The 20099-nt window shown below is 39.9% G+C and overlaps 1 protein-coding gene across 2 annotated transcripts; it reads left to right on the forward strand.

Annotated features, from left to right (window-relative positions):
* The first annotated feature begins 1331 nt into the window (after window positions 1-1331).
* On the forward strand, window positions 1332-17891 carry stim2a (tromal interaction molecule 2a). Of its 2 annotated transcripts, none has more exons than XM_037764918.1 (12): window positions 1332-2038; window positions 5542-5672; window positions 7441-7552; window positions 8879-8990; window positions 9098-9213; window positions 10110-10287; window positions 10384-10561; window positions 10708-10869; window positions 11571-11671; window positions 11761-12014; window positions 13191-13374; window positions 13544-17891. In XM_037764918.1, the coding sequence occupies exons 1-12, from the start codon at window positions 1927-1929 to the stop codon at window positions 15048-15050; spliced, it is 3147 nt and encodes a 1048-aa protein (XP_037620846.1). In that variant the 5' UTR covers window positions 1332-1926; the 3' UTR covers window positions 15051-17891. The 2 variants fall into 2 exon arrangements, with proteins under 2 accessions (XP_037620846.1, XP_037620847.1); XM_037764919.1 differs by having other exon boundaries at window positions 1335-2038; window positions 15613-17891.
* The last annotated feature ends 2208 nt before the right edge of the window (window positions 17892-20099 follow it).

Raw genomic sequence — 20099 nt, forward strand, 5'->3', positions numbered from 1 at the left:
TGGCGTTTGTGGTCGAAATCTTCAGCTCATTCCAAAATAGTCGGTCGCTGCACGTCCCAGACATCGGATCCTTTAATCTACCCTTTTAGTTTCTTCCTTGTGTCTCAACTGTGCCTTACTTTTGACATTTTGGTCAGTCAACTCAACATGTACTCTGCAATATCTTCAAGGCCAGGAGTAAATGCCATAAGGTCAACTGTGAACGAGCGTGCTAAATCCACCGCAACGTGACGTCGTACTGGCAGCTTTATGAGCATTTTCGTCGCTCTTGTGATTATGGAAAAAAGTGTCTTTGCTCTCATATCCTTCCTTTTGTGTTTCACTGCCCTTCCCTCCATCTTTTCAGTCTGGTGTATTACTCTTTTTTTTTTTAAGTAAATCAATCTGCCAAGGTTCTTCAGTGAATGGTCATGAATAAAAAGAAGCTGAATGTCACTTATAAATGTGTGTTTTGGTGGCTGTTTTTGAGAGTATTTTGATCATTTATTGCTGTTTTCCTTTCTCTCATCGTTTATCATTATGAACGAGCAGAGTAGGAGCTATAGGACTAAACGGTTAGATGCAATGCATACACAGTATATGCTCTATACTGACTCAGATCCTGCAAGGGCCTTATTGGACATGTGCCACTTGGGCATGCTCCACAGGGTAGAGGTCAAAGCTGCCCCACTATTTTTAAACTGGGAGCCGAATTGCTGGAATGAAACCGGACACTCTGTTACTGTTTAAGTCAAGTTGTTACGGTGATGTTTGTAGTCCTTTCATCTGTTTGTGTCCTTCACACTCTGGACGTTTCTAGTAATACTTTTTAGTTTAAGGAGACATACGTCTGAGCGTGTTGAAGAAATCGCAATAAGCCACATATAGATAGACGTTACAAAACCTCGCGAACAGGTGTACAAACATTGACTAAGTCCATCCACATAGCTTCGGAGATCCGTGAACATGGATACACAACTGTCCGACCCAGACTGCCTGACCGTGACGGTGACATATGACGTGCTATTCCTGGCGTGATAGTCTTGATCTCATTTCCCATAGAGAGGTGTAAGAGGGTTTTAATTGATCAGTAATCATCTGTTATGAGTGACTGTTTCTGTTAGTTTTACGTGTCCAGATTGTGGATTATAAACTCAGTTCTGTTACAAATGACAGATGATGTCTATCCAAAAAAACTGCATATTAAGGTCACTGGATCAACGCTGTGGCTCCATGTGCTGGGTTGGGGGTGGTGGTGGGTGGGTTGGGAAACATAATGAAGTGTGAGAGGCCCTGTTGCTAGAGAGAGAGAGAGAGAGAGAGAGAGAGAGAGAGAGGGGAAGGGTTGGGCAGGTGCTCAGTTCTGCGTAAAGAGCGTCCCATCTCAACGTCTCTTTTGGGAAAGGGGTGACAGTAGAGAGAACAGGGAACTGGACAAGTAAAGATCATCTGGCTCACCAAAACAGACTCCAACTGGACACGAGGAGCAGAGAAGCAGCCTGCAATCCTGAGCAGGATTATAGGCTTCCTATTGAAACAATATTTGACTTAAAAAGAGAGTTTAAAATCGAGATCCGTTTGGGCACTGTGGATTTTAATGATTTTAAACTGGATTTTTTTTTTATTAATGATGGATGAGCCTCTGGACTTTTTTATCCAAACTTTTTATTAGGCCAAGTGTGGATTTATAATAGCATTATCTGCTGTTTTCTTTCGCCGGAATACCATATCGCCCACGTTTTGGAGTATTTTTGTGTTGGAACTTTTTGTGCTCTTTCCAGTTGCATCATCGAGCTTGTCTGGTTTCATCTCTCTTGTGGCTGGAATAGCAACACAGGTCGCTCAACACTTTACACTGGTGGTTGGCACCGTGTGTGTTCTTTCTCCACCTGTTTTTGAAGAGTTTTTTTACAACTCTGGGCGACAATATAATCTATTGGATCTGAAATGCTGCCTCTGCCTCCTCTCCTGCTCCTGGTTTTCCCCGCTGCGCTCTTTGTGGCCGCACAAGGCGCCGGAGACCTGCAGGGATTCACCTTCCCAGGCTTCGACCCGACAGGTATAATAACACAGGAGAGACTGAATCAAACACACATTTGCACATTGGCACTGCTGAGAATGACAGACTGTCTGTCATGCGTCTGTGCTGACATTTGCTTTCCAAATGCATTTTTTTGTGATTTGTGATTGATTTTTGTTCTAATTTTGCATTTTAATGATAAACACTACAATTTGTCTATTTTCTGTGGGTAACACTTCATTTTACAGGTCTGCAAATTTCATGGTAATTGGGATGATAATTAACTAGTAGCTTATTGAAATTTCTTTGGAATTACTGCCAAATTACCCCAATATTTACCTCAAAATTGATTGAAAATTACTTTCTTATAAACATTATTTAATCATTATATTTCGCTATTTCCCAATAGCTGATAATTTATTTAAGAATTTAGAATACAAAGTTAATTGATATGCTTTATTTCCATGTCTGCTGATAAATAGATAATAATTAGCAAATTCGAAATTTCAGTCATGACATTAGCTACAAGTTTACATTTGTGTAGACAATAAGTCACACAATGGTGAGATTTGTGCCTGATCAGAAGTATCTTCTGTTGTATTTGAACGATCATATGCTATTTTAGCATATAATTATTAAATTATTTTTATAATAAAGTAATTTTTGATACATTTTGAGGTTAATATTGGGGTAATAAGTTACTAAATAGGTTACTTGCTAATTATCACCTAGTTACCATGACATTTGTGGACCTGTAGAATGAAGTGTTACCTTTCTTTGCACAAGGTCCCATTCGAAAACATTTGAACCATTCATGGTTTCTGAAAGTGTTTATTTATTTATTTATTAATTTATTTTTTTGACTTGACTTGACAGAATTACCTTGTTTTTAAGGCCATTTATTCACTTTTGGTGAAACTGAACTATAGAGTGAGCTGTCTCATTTTAAGGCACTATTATTCCACAGGCAGAGAGAGAGAAGCTCACTTTATCAGAAAACCTATTGGTAACATTTATTTTTTCAGCCAAAAAGACATTTAGGTAACAAGAACCTTTAATTTCTCATTAAATAATAATAATAATAATAAAAATCATCATACTCTAAGTCTTGCAGGACTTTTTCAGTTTTTTTTCATTACAAAAGTGTAACCTCACAAGTTAATCTAGCTGCTTTGTGCTACAGTCGTGTGCCCAGGACTCCAACAGTTTCATTCACCTGTGGAGTTAAACTCAGGTCATAGTCTATGTGGAGGTCCCACAGGGACACAGATAACACACACACACACACACACACTTTTCAGAGGGTCTTTGCATACACCGTTGATATTTGATAGTCCACCCAGCTGGGAGGTCTCCTCACTGTTGAGAAATGCAAGTTTCATCAACAACCAGGGGATCAATGTCTTATTTGTATACATCTCCTTGCCTGGCTGTGGGAAGCAGCAGAGGCACACGGATCAATTCATGGAGATAATTACTCCCAAAGGTCTTAAGATACTGACCACTTCCAGTCGAAACAACAGATTGTGAAGTATTTTAACTATGTATTACCAGGCCAAATAACTATCTACAAAAGAGCCACTCACATCTGTCATGAAACCTACATACACTGAATTATTTTGAGCCATTTAGTCCCCTTATGTTCAGTTTATGTGCTTTTTATTGTGCTTCTCCAAGCATGCAGCATCTTGCAGTCTAGTGGTCCATTTCACAGCATCATCCAGCTCTAGCTCTAGCATACTCCTCCTCGTTTTTTTTTTAACTTTGGCTGGTTATACGAGGATATGTACCACATGAAAAAGATGCTATTACCTCTGAGATTAATGTCAATAGTTTTGTTCTGATGATTAACGTCAGAACACTGAGAAATATGAATTCACTTTTTTCCCAGAAGTCTCTTTTCCCCATAGCTTTAGTTTTTTTGTGTGGGCGGAGAGCAGCTAATGATTCTGGAGCTGGCTTTAATAGTGGGTTCGACTAGTCGACCTTTGACCCCTCAGCTCCTTGGAACACCAAAACACACCGTCACAGAGACAAAACAGGGCTCTGACTCAGTATGGCGGCGATGACGGAGAGCTGTGACTCATCTTCTCCTGTATTAGTCCTACCGTATTATACTCCAGAGTCCTCGCTGGCATGTGACCCTTTGGCACACATTGTCTTGTAATGTTCTAGAGTTAAAGGTTTATGCTCAAACTCACTGGTCAAACTCCTTGGAAGCTCTTCCAGTTGGAACAAACATGTTTTATTTTTGTGTTGTCAGTGGCAATATGTGTTGCCTATTCACAGTTGGTTAAAACTGTAACTGTAAAAGTCGGCTTTAGTACCCATGATCTATAGGCACTTATACAAGCAGTAGTCAGTCTCTTGGTTCAGTGGTGTCCACCTCCTTTTATCAAACCTTAAATTAAATAACATGAGAAGTAAATGAAAGCCATGCTGCAGACTGACACCAGGCTCTGATATGACGCTAATCTTGAAAAGGTTTTAAACTGTAACTCTCTCCTTGATAATAGTTGTTAAAATGCTTTGAGTGACTGATGAAAAGACTGGTCAATGTGATGTATTATATTATTTTTTATGTTGGAAACAGCAGTGCAAGGACCATGTAGTAGGGCTGCCCCCTCTTAGTCATTTGGTCGACTTATCGATCGTTTAGGTCTTCGTCGACTAAGATTTCTTTAGTTGATTAGTCATTTGTTATGCATTTTTCATGCTGAATGACTTATTTCCAAGAAATGTGGCACATCTCTGGTAAACACGAGATTTAAAGTGCTGCTTTTTGTGTGATTCTTTGTGGAGAAACAATCATAAATCATGCAAATCAGATTTACAGATCTGTCGATTAAATCAATCGATCAGTCGAACAAATCGTATGAGTAGGTACTGAATGCATCTCGAGGTGAGATTGTTTTGTCAAATGGACTCTACTGATTATAAAGTTAGTTCATTGTCCATGTTTGCTTAAAACAGTACATGAAATAATTGTACTTTCATTGTTATTAAATAATTCATTTAAAATATATTTTGGAGCCATTTTAAGCTCTAATAAACGTCCCTGTCCAGAGTCACGTTGGGGATGTTAACGTTTATATATGTCTTAAGTCTTGAGTCTTAACCATTAGGCTAACAACCTGCATAATTCATTTTCATAAAAATGCAATTAATAATTGCTAGTCCAAACCTTTTTGTATTTTAAGAGGAACCGTGGCCAAGTTTTTTTTGTTGACATGTTAAAATTTTGTAGAGGCAAAAAGAGGAGACTTTTCTGATGCACAGTAGCAGAGATGAATTAATAAGTAATTGTGCACACTTCATTTCTGTTGCTCCTGCAAATGGGAATGTGCATTCCATGTATAACCTAAAGAATCACAATCAGTACTGAGAAAAAGAGATGATCTTTTCTTGTATCTGAACATACAAAAGGAGGTGCTCGATCTACAGATCAGATGAGCCAAACAGCTGAGCTGCATTAATGAACAAATGATGGATAAGTTGTGATAATAACTGATATAATGTCACTCCCTTCCTGACCCATGTAGACCCCTGCATGGTGGTGTATCCACCATGTATGAGCGAGGCGGATCGCTACAGCCTGGAGGCCCTGCGGAGCATCCATCAGATGATGGACGATGACCAAGACGGAGGGATCGAGGTGGAGGAAAGTGTGGAGGTACGAAAATCGCCCTTCACAAAATGTTTACCCCCATTTCCTTAGCTGTTGTAAAGCCTTGTGCGTGCATGTTCTTGCATGAGACAGACATGGTTAAGCAGTGCAACAACAGGTGTCCCGGCTGTTGGAAGAGTCAAGTGTTACTTCAAGGATAGCAACGGTATAACTTTGCTTTTGGCTCAGTGACAAAATTGGTTTGCACTAATAGAATACTGCAACACTGGTGACCTTCATAGTCTTACTTAACAGAGTAAGTCCTTTGAATGTTTCCTGATTTCAGCTTCCTTTATAATTAGCCTGTTTCTTATAGCTTTGTTGTGACAAACAACTTGAAAAGCTACATTGCTCGCCTCAGTGGTGCAATACGTTCTACTAAATAGTATCAATATCAAACTTCAGTTATTTGTATTTGTTGTTGTGTAACCAGCTCCCAGGCACAACTAGAGCCTCAGACTCACTTGCTGTTTTTAGCTTTCCCCTAGGGTTTTATAATAACTATGATTTGATAGTATTTTTAGTTGCTTTTAACTTAAGTAAATTGTCTCTAATTTTATTCGTCCTATTTTGACGCTTTTAATCGCATGTTTGTTGTGTAAATTGTCTTAACGTCTTGTGATTGTTGTGCCCTTGTTGTGAAGCACCTTAAGATGTATCTGTATTTTAAAGTGTGCTATATAAATTAAATTAATTACTATTATTATTATTAATGTTAATCAAATGAAAATCCATGGATAAAACAAACAAAATACACGCTAATGGTGAAATAATTATAAATAAATATTCCAAAATGATGTTGCATAGCAAGGTTTGAGACGTTTATCTGATATCTTATGTGATATATTTTTTAAAAAACAACACACATATTTAATTAAGTCATCAACAAGTGACGAGTCGTTCATCTCTGCATATGGCTCGGTACGTGTGAATAAAGGCATATTTACTGCATGTAAAAGCTTGTTTTTTGAGTGTAATATTTCAGAGTAAATGATATCCAGAGTGAATACGTATTTTGTCCAGGGAGTGTTTGAGTGTCTAGTTGTATGTATGTGACATTGGTAGTAAATCCAGACTTCTAGTATGCAGTTCAGGGGTACGGTATCCAGGGGCTCGGGTTGCGGTTGCCATAGAGACTTCAGGAGGGGGGGGGTTGTTCTGGGCTCATCCGAACACAGCCCCAAGATTCCTCTCGCCATCATATGAAGTCTCCGTTTACAGCCAAGGACACATTCCAAGACAGCACTGACATGCACACACACTTGTTTGCAATACACACTCATGCTTCTGCATGCACTCTAAATGAATACAGACTCAAAACACACTCTTTATTCCTAGATTGAAATCCAAGTACTGTATATAACACACTGCAACATGTTCTATTTATTTTGGACAGAGAGGTTTGTGCATAGACATATATACAAAGACGCCGCATTGACTCCTGGATCGTACGTCAATGTGGGCGCCATGTTGGACCTGGCAAGACCGTATAGATCATAAATCCTTTAATATAATAACAACTCGTTGAAAGCAGTTGAGAAATGTAGATGTTATAGTGCTTTTTATCCAGAAAAAACGGCAGCTCCCCCGTTCACTTGTATAGGGTCACAGGCCAGTCTTGCCCTGTCCAATATGGCGCCCATGTTGACGTCCAATGTGGCGTCTATGAATATATGTCTATGGGTTTGTGCTCAGCTAATGTTATGTGCTTCGTGACCCCTAAACTCGCTCTTTATTTTCACTTCTTCCTTCTGTCCGTCTCCGTCTTTCGCAGTTCATCACTGAGGACATGAAGCAGCAGCAGACCAACAAACACATCCACCTGCACAGAGAAGACCAACACATCACAATCGAGGAGCTCTGGAGGGGCTGGAAGTCGTCTGAAGGTGTGTGTGTGTTTGTGTGAGAGCAACACGTTCTCATCCCAACTATGGATGTATAAAGTGAAGTGGATACAGCGTCGTAGGCGGGTTCCTGTTCATTCCTATGAGAGTTGCTCAGTGGCGCATGAAGCCAAAATGGCTCGACTGCCGAGTGACAAAGTACCCGGATTATCCGGCGATCTCCCGCAGTCATTGGGCCCATAGAGCAGGTGCAGTTGCGTTTCCTTTAACTCTGCCTCCCAGCCCTCGCTCCAGGCTTGGTCTGGGTCGGAGGAAGGGAAATAACTCTGGATTCAGCTATTAGTGCATTTTACAACTTTTAGAACCTAATGATTTAAATAAGGGCTATTAGACTGTTCGTACTGGGAAGTTGATTTACCTAAAAAAAAAAAAGATCTGCAGAGTTACAGACGTCTCTTTCCGATTGTAAGTCTATGGGAAAAAGTATTTTTGGGCCCAATGGCATCACGTGACGGACATGGAAGTTGAAGTACCACCGTTTGGCCACTACAAAAGTTTGCATTAAACCCGGCGCTCTTCCTAGGGGCTTGATCCCAAATTGTTACATACTGACGCTTTGTCAGACCCCTCGGCGTCACTTTTCGGTTGCAGTGCTTAAATACGTGCTTAATGTTGTGAATTAAACAAAAACAGTTGCTTAGGTTAAGGGAACAAAACCACTTAGTTAAGTTTAGGAAAAAAAAAAACAGGGTTTGGCTTAAAACTACTACGTTTGTACAGTAAAACTGTGACTGGACGTTGTGAACATAGGACACGAACGATCAACTGATTGTAAAGTGAAAGTGAAACTTAACACAGTGGACACAAACAGTGGTCTCCTTGATGGAAGATTTGTGTTTATTGGACTCATCCACCTCCCCTCCCACCCGCCCTGTGTGTCTCTTTCGCTCTTTAAACTACGTCACTTTCTCTGAGTGTTTACTGTTGCCGCGAAAGTGTTTACATTGTAGTTAATGGAAAGCCCAGTATTGAACACCGACGACAAAGCGTCAGTATGTGACGCACTGGGAATGAGAACGGGCTGATGAGAGAGAGGGAGAAAGTGTGTGTGTTCCAAGGTGTCCAACTCTACTTTGTCTCACTTTGTCTATTTCCTTGTAGAACCCCCCCACCCCCCAAAGGCTGAGGACACTAGCTGCTGAACCATAATTTGCACTTTATGATGATCCACTTATTTATTGTTCTACTTGTGACTGAATGTTTTAATGTTTGTTTTTCACTGCAAAGAGCTGCTAAACTGTTTTTCGTTGTTTTCAATGACAATGACAATAAAGTATATCTATCTATCTATCTTGTCTCACTTCTCAGTACATAATTGGACTCAAGATGACGTGGTTCGCTGGCTGAAGGATTTTGTTGAGTTGCCCCAGTATGAAAGGAACTTTAAGGACTTTAAGGTCAATGGAAACACACTCCCAAGGTGAGGATATCCAATGAAGTTAACTGAGACTAAGTCTCTTGTGTGCTGTTGTAAAAACAAGCCAGTTGTCGTGAGGAGTCATATCAACACGCTGAACTTGTGTGCAGGATTGCAGTCAATGAGCCATCATTCCTGAGTGGCCATCTGAGGGTTCAGGACCAGAGAGACAAACAGAAGCTCAACATCAAAGCTCTGGATGTTGTTCTGTTTGGACCGCCTACACGTAAGGACAAGTCCTCACCCTATTCCCTCACCCTGCTCTGATGTCTCTTTAGTGTATCTGTTCCTGTTCTGCCTACTTGCCTCTTTAGCTTGCACACCTACCAACTCTCCCAGTTTCCTCAGATTTATCCAGTATTAAAATGACTAGTTGCTCCCATTGTGTTGTTTATCCAAGAAAGCTCCAGCATGGGTGGGTGTGCACAGGTTTTAAGGGGCATTTTGTCAATGGAAAAATGCAAGGTGTTAGTTTGTGTTGCTAGCTTTATGTGTCATTAGAACGACTCTTTACCATCCCATCATCTATGATGCATTAAAGGGATAGTTTGAGTGTTTTTGAAGTGTGGTTGTATGAGGTACTTATCCATAGTCAGTGTATTACCTACAGTAGATGATGGTCGGCACGCCCCCAATTTGGAGAAACAGGCAGGAGTACTGACATCGGAGCAAAGCAATATACTGCTGTGTACGGGGCCGGCAGCAAAACATATTTTAACCACCTAAAAGAAACGCCCACATACAATAATCAATATTAGTTTCAGTGTACACTATATTTAGAATATTTTATTCTAGAATATAGTTCAGTTCCCCGTCGGAAAGGAGAAGGAAAGGGCTGTCTGACGGCAAGATAAAGTGGTGAAAATATTTTAAACATAGCGTACACCTAAACTGTGGGCTTTTCTTTTACAGTAGGTGGCTAAAATAAGTTTTGCTGCTGCGCTCCTGTCCACAGCAGCACATTGCTTTGCTTTTGTGTCGGTACTCCTGTCTGCTTCTCCAAACTGTTAGTAATACACCTACTATGGATAAGTACCTCATACAACCCCACTTCAAAACACCCAAACTATCCTTTAATGATCCGTCCACCATTAATAATCATGACCATCCATTGCACCACAGGTCCCCCTCACAACTACATGAAGGACCTGCTGCTCATTGTATCGGTGGTGATGGGAGTTGGAGGCTGCTGGTTTGCCACGGTCCAGAGCAAAGCCAGTAAAGTCCACTTAGCCAGGATGATAAAAGATTTGGAGAGTCTGCAGAGGGCTGAACAGAGCCTCATAGATATGCAGGAACAGTAAGCGTTCAGTTATCAGTGTCTCTCTCACTTACTGTACATTATTGAATTGACTTTGTTTTGTTTGATCGCACTAAAAACTCTTCACTTTCTCAGACTGGAGCGAGCACAGGAGGAAAAACGTAACGTCGCCGAGGAGAAACAGAACCTGGAGGAGAAGATGAGGGATGAGATCATGGGGGCGCAGGAGGAGGCTTACCGCCTGCACGAACTGAGGCAGGGAGCCGTCAGCGAGCTCAGCCGCCTCCGATATGCAGAGGAAATGCTGGTGCAGGTAGACACACAACTAGAGGAATGCTGCACTAGATGCTCGTCATCCTCGCTATCATTTGGAAAGTTTCATGGAAATGGTTTAAGCTTTAACAGCAGTTTTCAACAGTTCGTCTGATCTCTAACATTTGACCGATGCCCTCCCCTCAGGTCCGTGGAGCACTGAAGCAGGCGGAGAAGGACATGCAGGCTAGCTCGAATGCCTCAGAGGCCCTCCAGATGTGGTTGCAGCTGACACATGAGGTGGAGGTCCAGTACTACAATGTCAAGAAGCACAGAGCAGAGTTACAGCTTGCGATCGCCAAGGAAGAGGTAATGCATGAAAAAAGGGGGACACACAAAAAGAACACACTAGTGATATTTAGAGTGACTGCACTGGATACGTAAGCAAGTAATTGCAAAATTTTGGTAAAACTTCATTTTACAGGTCCGCAAATGTCATGGTAATTAGGTGATGATTAAAACGTACCCTATTTTAAATTTCTTTGGAATTACTGCCAAATTACCCAAATATTTACCTCAAAATGTATCGAAAATTACTTTATTGTAAACATTATTTAATGATTATATGCTAAGATATTATACAATTGTTAAAATAGGGCCCTTAGGCTTGAGAAGCTGCGGCTGTGCGCTGCTCTTCATCAGAAGTGGAAAACCAAAACTCCTGGAATGTATTAATAAATTACCAGCTATTTATTACTGCTGATTGGGAAATAGCGAAATATAATTATTAAATAATGTTTATAATAGATCTAAAATAATAATAATAAAAGTCCAGAGTCAAGTCCCAAGTCAAGGCAGCTAAACAAAGTAATTTTCGATTAATTGTGAGGTAAATATTGGGGTAATTTGGCAGTAATTCCAAAGAAATTTCAAATAGGTTACTTGCCAATTATCACCTAATTACCATGACATTTACGGACCTGTAAAATGAAGTGTTACCCAAAATGTTTATAATTTCTAACACCTACATACTTGTTCATCAACTGACATGCACTTGTATTTCCTTGCAGGCAGAGAAGATTAAGAAGAAGAGGAGTTCTGTGTTCGGGACTCTCCATGTCGCCCACAGCTCCTCTCTAGACCAAGTTGACCACAAGATCCTGGAGGCAAAGTGAGTCACAAAATGACTTGTGCAAGTTTTCTTTATGTCTGCCACAGTAATGTAACATAATGTCACAAAGGTCTTTGTATATCCCAAAGGAATGCCTTGTGTGAAGTAACAGCCTGCCTACGGGAGCGCCTCCAACGCTGGCAGCAGATAGAGCGCATCTGTGGCCTCCCCATCATTAGGAATCCTGGCCTGGCAAACCTCACTGCTCAGCTCTACTCAGACTCAATTCCCCTGGGCTTCCCCAGAGTGCTCCAGCCATCTTGGTCATGCAGCAGCTCCATCCATGGATCTATGGAGGATCTGTTAGAAGAGTCTGCTTCTCCAGTCTTGCAACAGATGCAAGGTAAGTAACAGCAATGAGGACTTTTTGGTTCTTTATTTGAATCCCCGTTAGTGTCCACAAAGTGTTCAGATCTGGTGACTGCGGAGGCCCTGGCATGTGATTTGCATACATTCATGCTCATCAAACCATTCACTGGCCTGTATGGAAACATCTGCCATTGGATAAAATGATCAATCTGGACCCTGTAACTGCTCCACAAGTGATATGGTTTGTTATGAACCAGGAGTCAAAGGTACAAAATACATCTTTTTAAAAAAACTGAAATTATTAGCTGAAATCACTCACTACTCACTATATAGTGGACTAGTGAGTTCGCCATTTTGTAGTGCTGTCTAAATGTATAGTGAGAATTATTATAGTGGACTCAAAGTATCCCACAATGCATTGTGAAAAGTAGTGGACAATGATGGTCACTCATCGAGCACTATATACCATCATGCATTGCGCTGAAGGAAAAATGCCCGCCGGACGAGAGGAAAGAGAGCAGCGCGATTGAGACAAATGAGTTGTAGCGGGAAAATACTATTTTTAATGTGAGCATCACAGCATCACAACACAAACAATCACAAAGTACTTTGTATTTATAAATTTTGGAAAATACGCTTAATGGCCCCCACATTCACAATGGCCGTTAATTCTTACCTTTCACAATAAAAGCCCTAGACATATACGCTGCATCACTACTTACCAAGGGGGAACTTAAATTCACCCAGAGCATTTTGATAAGAGACGACTCAACAAAATAGCCTACAGTATGTATTTATCACATATCCAGTATTTATTACGGATGGTCTACTAGCAGATGTTGATCTGGCATGTTTTAATTGTGCAACAGCAATGATTAACGGCGCAGAGAAAATTACCCGGGTAGTGTCTGAAAGTGTTTTTTCATTTTGCCAATGAGCTCACTATATAGACCTTTACACAGATAGTGAGTAGGGTGTAGAGAGTAGTGAATGAGTGAATGATTTCAGACACAGTCCTGTTAGCTGTCGAGCTAACAATGACTGAGACTTAGCTAGCTGGCAAGCTAAAGGAGAAATTGTGCTGTGCCAGTTTCTGGTGTTATCAGACCTTTAAGGTCGTAAACTAGGGGTACATAATCATTGCTACAGCACTGTCTTATGTTATGTATGGATGTTTTGCTGATTGGTTCATCTTTGGCCTTTCCTCCAGTTCCAGTTCCACCACTGAAGCGCTCTCCTCAACCACGGGGATCCACCATGTGTCGGTCACGTCGTCCTGGCGTCACTCAGCTACCAGCCGCCATGATGTCCCCGGACCCTGACCTTCTTATCCCCATCCGAGCCCCATACCCTTGCGAGGAAGAAGGGCTCTTCTTGAAAACTCTAAAGAAACAGTACGTCTTCCTGCCCACCATTTTTAGAGGCCAATTTGTTTTTACACACTGCTCGTGCTAAACCGCCGTCTATCAGTGACACAATCTTTGTTCATTCCTTGATTTCTTCCTTCTTCCCTTCCTTGTCCTCTCCTTCCCCTATTCTTTCTTTCATTTCTATCACTAATAGAGACTCCCAAGAGATGTACTCAGACACAGAATATATGACTTCACCTCCTCTCAGCAAAATGTTCCCTAATCCTAGTGTTCACGCTTCCTCTCAAAAGCTCTATCAGGATGAAACTGAGCTGTTTTCAGACAGCTCCATTACAAAGCCTTTGAGTAAAGAAGTAGAAGCTGTTGTTGAGTCTCCAGTTCACAAAACATCTGTAGAAGAGCTTGAAGCTTGTGCAGATGTTTTCTGCAGAAAGACAGCAAAAGACAGATTGTTGGATACTTCTTTGGAAACCCCTTCTTTGAAGATGTCCAAAGACGAGTCTTTGATAGAGGCTACATCAAGGAAGATATCCAGAGACAGGAGTGAAGTTCCCATGGATGTTGCAGTTAGAAAGGTGCTTTCCAATGAGTTGGATGCAGAATTCCCAGCCAGGAAAATAGAGAGAGATACAATAGGGGATTTGATGGATACAGCTTCAAGGAATGTATACAGAGAAAGAAGTGATTTACCTCTGGATATGAGAAAGATGCTTTGGAATGAATTAGAAGCAACAACAAATGTGGCACGTCGAAAGATATCAAGAGATATGATGGGGGCTTCAATGGACAGTGCCTCAAGAAAGATGATGCGAGATGATGTTGAGCATCCGTTCGACTCATTATCCAGAAGAATGACAAGAAATGCAATGGGAATGTCCCTCGACTCTAGAAAGTTTCCATGGAATAAAGGAGACTGCCAGCTCGATTCCTCTGTGAAGGCATTAGCAATGGACAAAATGGTTGAGGATGCTAGAACACCACCAAGAAAGATATCTAGAGATGAGCTGGAGTATTGCACAGATACTGCTGCCATAAAAATGCCACCCAGAGAGAGATTTGAAGCACTTATGGATCCGAGGTCCTCTCCAGAGAAGCAAGAGTTTGGTTTAGGACCGTCAACAAGTCGGAGGATACTGAGAGATGAACTTGAGATGTCTGCTGGTTCCCTCAGAAGGAGAATACCAAGAATGCCAAGAGATGACATTGACACTTCCGTCGACACTCCCACAGGAAAAATCTCCTGGGTTGATGTTCCAATGGAAATACCTAAACAGTCAACACTGAGGGAGAAGTTGGGAGCATCCGAATCAAGTTCATATCCAGGTCGAATTGGACAGTTGGACCTCATGGTAACCTCCGAGGTACCATGGAAGTCGTCAACAGATCTTTTCACAGGCCCGTTGAGCCAGCTCGTGTATGATGGGATCCTTGAGAAGTCCTGCCACTCTGTGGCTGCTACCCCAACCGGCCTCTCTGCCTCAACACCCAACCTGCCCCAGAGCATGCTGCCAGCGGAGGTGGAGCCACCATTGCCATCATCAAGGATTGCTTTACCATCTCCTGCATCGCCCCCTGAGACTGGAGATCAGAAGAACAAGCACAAGGAAAAGAGCAAGAAATCCTTAAAGCTCAAAAATCTTTTTAAAAAGAAAACTGAGTCGACTCCAGAGAAGCCTCAAAGTGGTCTTCAAAAACTCTGACGATCAGCTCACAATTTTTTCTTTTTGTAAACACTTTATTGAACCAGAAAAAGAGAGTTTCAGAACCCAACCCAGTCTCACGTCAAACTCGTCAGAAACCGCCGATTGGGCAGTGCCCCTCGGCGTTGGAAACCGACACATGTAGGCACATTTTAGCGACAGTATGTGACAGACTGGGCTTTCAACTAACTCCAATGTAAACCCACCCGCAGCTTTATTTGACGGTCGGAGTAAGTGACGTAGTGTTAATACCATGAGAGACCAAACACAAGACTTTCAAACAGGAGACCACTGTTCATGTTCCGTGTGAAACTAAAAGTATTGTGACTTATTTTATCACGTCAGTCGTTAGTTACGTGACTCGTTGGGATCATCAGTCACGTGAGTCATTAGTCAGTGAAGTTAACGTAAACCACAAACGTTATCTAACCCTAACTATATGGTTGTGTTGCCTAAACCTAACTTCCTGTGAAAATGGAAATTTATTTTGATTTTGGATATATTTTGACAATATTCATGTAACAAGCATATATTGACACACTGTCCCTGACACACCCAACAGTAACAGAAGAGGGGTACCCCGTACATCGGTCTCTGATGCCGAGGGGCACTGACCAAGAGGCGGTATTTGACGAGTTGGGAATGAGAATGTGTAGCAGAACCTCATCGCCGAGATCTGGTATGGAAAGCTGAAGTTGATTTATTTTCTCTTATTAAGTCTTATGTAGACATATGGTTGATACCATATATTATTTTAGATGCAGATGTTAGGTTTTGCCTATGGTTGAAGGATTGAATGATATTTGAATTGACGCTGCTCTTCTGTATAGCAGAGGCAATGCTTTAATTCAATATAAACTTCCAATGAAGACATTTACTGCAGTATTTAATGCATTTTATTCTGAGAGAAATTTTGTTCAATTTAGTGATGTCCCAATCTCAGTTTTTTCCCCCCTGATCTTGATTTGAATCCTATAACATTAAGTATAAAACAGAGACATTTTTTATCCATTTTTGCACAGTGCACACAGTAAAATACATAATTTAAATGCTACGAAAAGCTATTTTGTCAATATGAATAATGGAGTCCTACATGAACACACAATTTTCTTCCAGAGTTAGAACAGTTTTGATTATTTCACATGAGAGATTTCTGTATTTGTGTTTTTCTCTGTGTTCTTCTCACTGGTTTGAAGTGGATGGGGCTCAGTTGTAAAAATGTGATGTAACACGTTTTCACCAGGATTTAAAAACATTTAAATCAGAATCTGATGACAGTTGTGGGGTCATTTGCTCATCAAATTATCAAACCACACCTACACAGCAGATGAGTTGAGTTTTTTAGGTTTAGACTCTTAATAAATAATATCTAAGGATGTTTTTCTCTTAACTTTACATTTTATTGTTGCTTATTTAGTCTTGACTATTTATTATTACTCAGGATTTACTTAGGATGTATTTTGAAACCAAGTTTTCAGGAGCCTTAACTGTTTGACAACTGAATAGGTCTTCACTAGGAATAGATTCATTTATTCATTTTATATCAAAACAAAAAATAAATCCTTTCAATGCATCCATATATTTTGTATAGACTGTCCAATAATGTTTTGTATATTTATGGAAAGAGGTGTGCCACTGGGGATCTGTTTAAGCAGGAAGCTTTGGACAGGGTTTAGCCAGCCTATTTCTATCTCCAGTACAATCAAAAGTTCAAATACCAGCACTTTTAAGGTGTGGTTAACCTGCAAAATGTTGCTGAAATAGACATTTTAATCTCATTGCACCCTGATGCACATAACTGAAACTGCTGATTACTTTTTATTTATTTTCTGAGCTTGGAAATGGGTCAACCTTAACATAGCCAATATTGACCCATTTAAAAAGCATCTGCCCTTATCCTGATCCTGTGGATCGGCCTGGGACAAGTTTTATTGAAAATGTTCTGCTTTGATTCGCCAAATGCTCATGAACAGTTTGCTTGCTAGCCGTTGTTATTTTCATTTAAATGCATATTTTGAATGCCCAAATTGTTGATTAGATTTTTTCTTTTATTGTTTACACGCATAAAGTCAGTACCTTGAGTAGTTTATTTGAATTCATTCAGAAATTAATTTTAATTGATTTGAAAATTGCTTATTAGTATAGTTTTTTTTCAAGTCATTATATTTGTTTGTTTCAAGGGTAAGGAATATATGAACAAAATGTTGTCCCTTATCTTAAACAAGGACAAGCACTGAATTATAATATAAATGTAAGATTTCAAAGTTGTTATCTGATGAGTTATTGATAAGTGACGATAGACGAAATAAACAAGGAGGTGAAATTAGGAAATATTGTGCATTGTTCTACAATAAAGAATCTAAACATTGCCAATATGTAAATTCTTTCAAACCTTGGTGAAAGGAATGTGACATGTTAAGATAAGATAAGATAAGATAAGATGAACCGTTATTAATCCCTGGAGGGAAATTCAGGTTAAACTTTAAACTGCAGCTTAAAAATTAATATAGTCTCAATGGAATGTGAGTTGTCATGTATACATGTTTTTCTTTATTTAATAAAAATGATAATTCATAGCAAACAATACAATACATACACATATACATATACAATAATTTAGAAATAAGATAACACAATATAATGCAGTTTGAACTGCATTGTTGAGGACAACTCTGGGCCAAACCTCTCCTCGTGGCCCTTTTGGTTTGGTTTTTACTCATCAGCTCCACTAGAGGTCAGGAGAGTGTTTTTTTTTCTTCCAGTAAGCTGATGTGATTTTAGAATCAATCTCTTCAATTTCACTATTGTGCTCAAATTATTCTTAGGTTTAAAAAAAAAAAAGTATGACCTGTGTTCTCAACAATACTGATAAACAGTAAACACAGAGATGCAGTGTATTCATCATGCACCACTCGTCTGCAGCTTCAGTCGTCTGTCTACATGTTGAGCTCTGCAGTCGTATGGGAGGCTGTTTGTCAGTGTGGGTTTCATGTAAAGCTTTACTGATCACATGGACTGATGTGGTTGAGGTTAACTTTCACTGTGCAATCTGTTTGTCTTGTAACTTTTAGGAAACTGACTGTCAGATGTTATCAACGCATTTTTAAACACCGTGGTTGAGGCCACTAACAGCATGGAATAAATTCATAATGATCACAATGGCAAGTTATCCAATGCCTGCTGTCAGATGTGATCAGCAGTGATAATTATTTCCAGAGAAAGCTTCTCTTAATTGTCAATATGTTTTTGTTCCTGTTGGTCTCACTGTAAGAATTGATGCTCCCTGTGTCAAAAGGGAATATCTGACAGGAAATATAAACCACAATCAAATGAGTTACATAGTAAATCATTATATTATGAGTTAATTAATGTAGGTCTAATTGCCCAGAGACCACAGGTGGTAAGTAGCTAGTAGCTAAATCAGAAGCAAAGCATCTCATCTCGTTGCTTGACATTATTGTTTTTGTACATGGTCCCAAATAAATTCAATTAAAATAGCTTTAAGGTATATCATATTATATTATTATATAGGCTCATATATTATGCTATTTTGATCTATTTTGATATATTGGGTCTGTCAAAGTTAACACAATAATAACACGTTAACACAAAATCGTTTTTAACGCCACTAATTTCTTTAACACATCAACGCAATCGATCTTTCGGAGGTTGTAGTGAGCTCACTTTTAAAGCTAGAATGATGAATGAAACTATAAAAACTAAGGAAATCCATTGGTACCAAACAGTCATACAAGCTTGTCTGGAAGGAGGCCAAATGATGCTACAAACTTACGCTAAATATTGGCAAGTTTAAACTTTCATGGCCATTTTCAAAGGGGTCCCTTGACCTCTGACCTCAAGATATGTGAATGAAAATGGGTTCTATGGGTACCCACGAGTCTCCCCTTTACAGACATGCCCGCTTTATGATAAGCACATGCAGTTTGGAGCAAGTCATAGTGAAGTCAGCACACTAACACACTGACAGCTGTTGTTGCCTGTTAGCCATGTTATGTTTTGAGCATATATTTTTTTCATGCTAAATGCCGTACCCGTGAGGGTTTCTGGACAATATTTGTCATTGTTTTGTGTCGTTAATTGATTTCTAATAATAAATATACACATGCATTTACATAAGGCAAGCATATTTGTCAACTCCCATGTTGATAAGTGTTAAATACGAAAAATTGCGATTAATCGTGATTAATCATGGACAATCATGCGATTAATCACAACTAAATATTTTAATATTTTAAATGTAATATATATATATATATATATATTATGGCATGCCGTTCAGGAAATTATTATATATATAATGTGAAATTTGAGAATATGGAATGAAATCCTGAATAAATTGAAGGAACCCTGAATATATACATATTCAGGATTTCATTCAATATTCTCAAAATTCACATTATATATTTAATAATTTCCTGAACGGCATGCCATAATATATATATACACACACATGCAAGCTATTAATACATATTTCTTATAATAACTTATTATAAAACTACAGAGAAACAGTAACAGGACTAATACATTTTTTAATCACAATTAATGCTATGTAATGAGGCTAAAATATGTTTTCCAGAAGAACCAGACCATCTGCACCATGTTATGGCTGCATCACCACCAGGCCTCCACCATGGTGTGCTGCAGAATATCGCGCGCGGACTAATTCATGCCTGTGTTGAGAGAGTGCGCGAGCCGGCTAGCTCTGCTACTAACAACGTCACTTGGTCACACCTGATGCTGATGAATGCGGGACCACCACCACCACCACACCTGGACACACAGTCACCTGCTAGTTGGCCGAAAGAGAGGACGCAACTTGTTGTATTTGGAGAGCATGAGGTGGGAACGTTTGCTAAAGTCTTCAGAGAGCCCGTCAATAAAGCTGCCAGTTAGTTTAGAGACTGGAAATTACAAGGCAATGAACTTCAGGGTGAAATGACAATAATGGCGACCAACATGACCTCTGCATGATTGGAGGAACCGTACTGTTGTTTGTGGACCTAAACGGGCCTCCCACCGACACATTTG

The sequence above is a fragment of the Sebastes umbrosus genome, chromosome 3, assembly GCF_015220745.1.
Source record: "Sebastes umbrosus isolate fSebUmb1 chromosome 3, fSebUmb1.pri, whole genome shotgun sequence".
Classification (NCBI taxonomy): domain Eukaryota; kingdom Metazoa; phylum Chordata; class Actinopteri; order Perciformes; family Sebastidae; genus Sebastes; species Sebastes umbrosus.